The sequence below is a fragment of the Triticum urartu genome, chromosome 6A (genome assembly GCF_056163025.1).
Source record: "Triticum urartu cultivar PI428250 chromosome 6A, HENAU_Tu73, whole genome shotgun sequence".
NCBI lineage: Eukaryota > Viridiplantae > Streptophyta > Magnoliopsida > Poales > Poaceae > Triticum > Triticum urartu.
The window spans coordinates 481480321-481484152 of record NC_141878.1 but is presented as its reverse complement, the minus strand read 5'-3'; the positions used below and the strand labels follow the sequence as shown (position 1 = coordinate 481484152).

Here is a 3832-nt window from a genome sequence, read left to right as displayed (position 1 = left end):
CGTCACCAGCCGTCGTGCTGACGGAACTCTCCCTCGGCCTCAACTGGATCAAGAGTGCGAGGGACGTCACCAAGCTGAACGTGTGCAGATCGCGGAGGTGCCGTACGTTTGGTACTTGAATAGGTTGGATCGCGAAGACGTTCAACTACATCAACCACGTTACTCAACGCTTCCGCTTTCGGTCTATGAGGGTACGTAGACACACTCTCCCTTCTCGTTGCTATGCATATCCTAGATAGATCTTGCGTGATCGTATGATTTTTTTTTGAAATACTGTATTCCCCAACAGCACGATCTCATCGGGGTCCTGCTTGAGCGACGACCTCGACCTCCTCCGACCACCCCCTCTGCACGGGGAGAAGGCTCGCGCCGGAAGAGGAAGAGCTCGCGGCGAAAGAGGGCCCCATGGTGGAGGATGAGCCCTCGGCGGAGGAGGGCGTACGCCCGTGCCGACGGTCGTATTCCTCCATCTCGCGGACGCGGAAGCTCGGCGGCGGCGAGAGGCCCCTGCTCGTCCACTTCCTCGCCCCGCGCTTCCTTGCGCCGTCTGACCGGACACGCCGCTCGCGCTCGGGGTCGCCGCCGCCGCCGGAGTTCCACATGCGGCCCCACATGGCGGCTGGAGGCGGAAGGGGCTCACTGGGGGCGAGAAATATGAGAAGGGGAGTAGGGAATTGCGGAGAGACGCGGTGGCAGGGGATAGGGTTTCGACCTAGAAATGCACCGCGAACCCGTAGATATACTGCTGGGGGAGGGCGGTTTACGGGCCGCGGTAAAAAAAATTACGGGCCGGGCGAGTATACGAGCTCGGTTCTGGCCAGAAAATTGGGCCGAGCCCGTATACTCGCTGGAATTTTGCGGGTTTGACGATTTTGCGGGGTCTGCTACAGTTGCTCTAAGTCAAGTCACATAGCATGCAAAAGAGAAAAAAAACTGAAAAGAAAATTGCATGAATCTCAATGTAAATCTTATGGATATAGTATCGATTGAGACTTAATGAAGTCTTAGTCGACTGACACTTAGCGAGCCTGAAAACAAAATTCTATATCTTACATTTTCTTCCTAGTGTTTCTTGTGTATATATGTACCTGGCTACAAGTTTCTAAAAAAAAGGTACCTGGCTACTCCTAATTACTCTTTCCTGTGTAATGTGTGTAGAATGTAATGGAATCTTGAATCCTTGCGCGAGCGATCACGAGATGACCGTCTTGAGCCTGTAGTTCTTGACGATGCCGCTGTACACGACGAAGTTGAGCGTGCACATTGCAGCCATGGCCCAGAAGAAGTAGTCGAGGTGGCCCTTGTTGAGGTCGTCGGAGATCCACCCGGGGCTGTCTCCCGTCGCCGTGAAGGCCTCCACGATCGCATAGATGAAGGAGCTCATGTAGCTCCCCAGCGCGATGGTGAGCAGAGCGAGCGACGTGCACATGCTTTTCATGGTGTCCGGCGCCTCGCCGAAGAAGAACTCCAGCTGCGCGATGTAGCAGAACACCTCTCCGCCAGCCAGGAAGAAGTACTGCGGCAGCTGCCACGCGATGCTGATCTCCTCCCCACGCGCCGCGCTGTCGAGCCGCTTCATTTCCACGAGCGCCGCCACCGCCATGGTGAGAGCCATGAGGAGCCTCCCCGCGCCCATCCGCTGCAGCTGTGACGGCTCGCCGTCGCCGCTCGAGGAGAAGCTCCTCAACGCTGGCACGATCACCTTGTTGTAGAGGAGCACCCATGTCAGGACGCATATCACCTCGAACGAGACCAGCGACGCCGCGGGCACCGGCACCGACAGGATGGTCATTTCCATGGCACTGCCCTGCTGCACGAACGTGGTGTTCATCTGCGAGTAGGCCGATGACACGATGACGCTGGTGATCCAGACGGGCAGCAGCCGCAGAAGGATCTTGAGCTCCTCCACCTGAGTCACTGTGCAGAGCTTCCACGAGGTCGCCGCCTCCGGCCTCTCCTCCATGTCCGACTCCGTGACGATTGCCGCCTTGTCGAGGAACTTGAAGTCGCTAGTGTGCGCGATCCTTGGCTGGGGCGAATCGATCTTGTCGCTGACCTCGTAGAGGTGTCCGGCTTCGGCGGGCACCTTGATGCTGATTTTCTTGCACGCGGCGGCGACGACCTGGCAGAGGCTCTTGAGCGGCGTGCCTGCGGGCATGCGGCGCTTGTACATGGGCGTGGCGAGCACGAAGGCGGCGAAGGCGAGCGCGATGCAGGTGGTGGCTATGCCGAAGCCGAGGCCCCAGCTGATGTTCTGCTGGATCCAAACGAGGAACACACCGGAGATGATGGGGCCGAAGCTCACGCAGAGGTAGAACCAGCTGAAGAAGGACGCCTTGCCCTCCCGGTCCACCGCGCTGTCGTCGTCGAACTGCTCCGCACCGAACGGCAGCAGCGACGAGCGCACCCCGCCGCACCCGATCGCCACGAGGTACAGCCCCACGAAAGCCACGGTCTGTGAGCTCAGCGGCCACGCGCCGGCGGTGGCGCACGAGGCACCCGCAGCGCACAGCGCCGCCGTGGTCGTGGGCACGAATGCGGAGAAGGTGACGAGCATCATGCCGAGAAGGTAGACGGCGAGGGAGACGAGGATGGTGTTGTAGTTGCCCCAGAAGGAGTCGGCGATGATGGCGCCGAAGACGGGGGTGAGGTAGCTGGTGCCGAACCATGTGGCGACGTTGGAGGCGCTGGCGAGGTTGGTGCCGTGGAGGACGGTCTCCAGGTACACCACCAGGTTGGTGGAGATGCCGTTGAACGCCGTGCTCTCCAGGCATTCGAATACTGCACCAACAATGGCGAAACTTCAGTTAAACCACTAGCTCCTCTCCATTTAATCCACATTTTTGTTGGCTGGAAAAGCAATCAGAAGAAGATGGAGCTTTGCTTACATAGAATCACTGCCGGTGCCTTGCTGCCGCCCCGCTTCTTATGCTTCAGGAGTGGCACCTGCAGCTGCAGGCTGTCATCGTCTTGAACCTTTGGGCCATGACTCTGTAACAGAGATAGATTGCAGGAATTGTTAGGAACGAGAACAAAATCTGTAGAAGTTCTGGATAAGATGCAGCACGACCGTGATGTATGTGGATGTGCGCATGTGCTTGTCTGGTTAGGAAAGGAAGGGGCCTGGATATTGGCATGTATATTAATCACGTGTTAAAAACCTTCAGTGCTGACTGCTGACGTACGCAAGAATTAACCATGTTCTTTAACTTAGATTCTGTCTATATGGAGGCAAACAAATGTTCTTCTTGGTTTGACCGATGCAGAAGCATGGTTCTTGACTTGGCATTTCAACCTCCATTGTGACAATCATGCATGGGGCAGCAGAGGAGGAGGGAGATCGGAGGAGATAATTACCTCCGGCAGGAGCGGCGCGTGCTCGCCTCTCTCCATGGCGTCCATGTCGCCGACGAGCTGTCTTGACTCCGAGGAGGTGATAGATTTCTCGGAGGCGGGGGTAATCACTTTGCTAACCCTTGTCAGCTCACTTCCTTCGTGAACTCTTAGCTCGCCTCAGGCTTAGGCTGCTACTCTGTCTGCTGCTGCTGCTGTGCTGCCACGGAGCTTTATATAGCAGGGTCAGCTTGGACGGGATCCATCCATTGGCTAATATTCAAGTATCGGACTAGAAATGCTATCATGCGTGCGCTGCTTCTCGGCCGGAAGTTTCCACGTAGTAGGTGGTGGCTAGCTAAGCTAGGTGCATGCAGCCTGCAGGCTCAGTGCAGGGCGTTTTTCTTACTCATCGCCGGTCTCCGGTCTCCTCGGTGCGATGCCATGTCGGATCCTTTCGTCTAGTAGTTTATCCATAAGTAGAACAGAAACGTGGTGG

General features: G+C 56.9%; 1 protein-coding gene across 1 annotated transcript; it reads right to left on the bottom strand.

Annotated features, from left to right (window-relative positions):
- Positions 1-950: 950 nt before the first annotated feature.
- On the bottom strand, positions 951-3531 carry LOC125514217 (protein NRT1/ PTR FAMILY 8.3-like). Its single transcript, XM_048679506.2, has 3 exons — positions 3358-3531; positions 2889-2991; positions 951-2781 (listed from the first exon to the last, which is right to left on the bottom strand). Exons 1-3 carry the CDS (start codon positions 3400-3402, stop codon positions 1193-1195), a joined length of 1737 nt encoding a protein of 578 aa, XP_048535463.1. The 5' UTR covers positions 3403-3531; the 3' UTR covers positions 951-1192.
- Between the last annotated feature and the right edge of the window lie 301 nt (positions 3532-3832).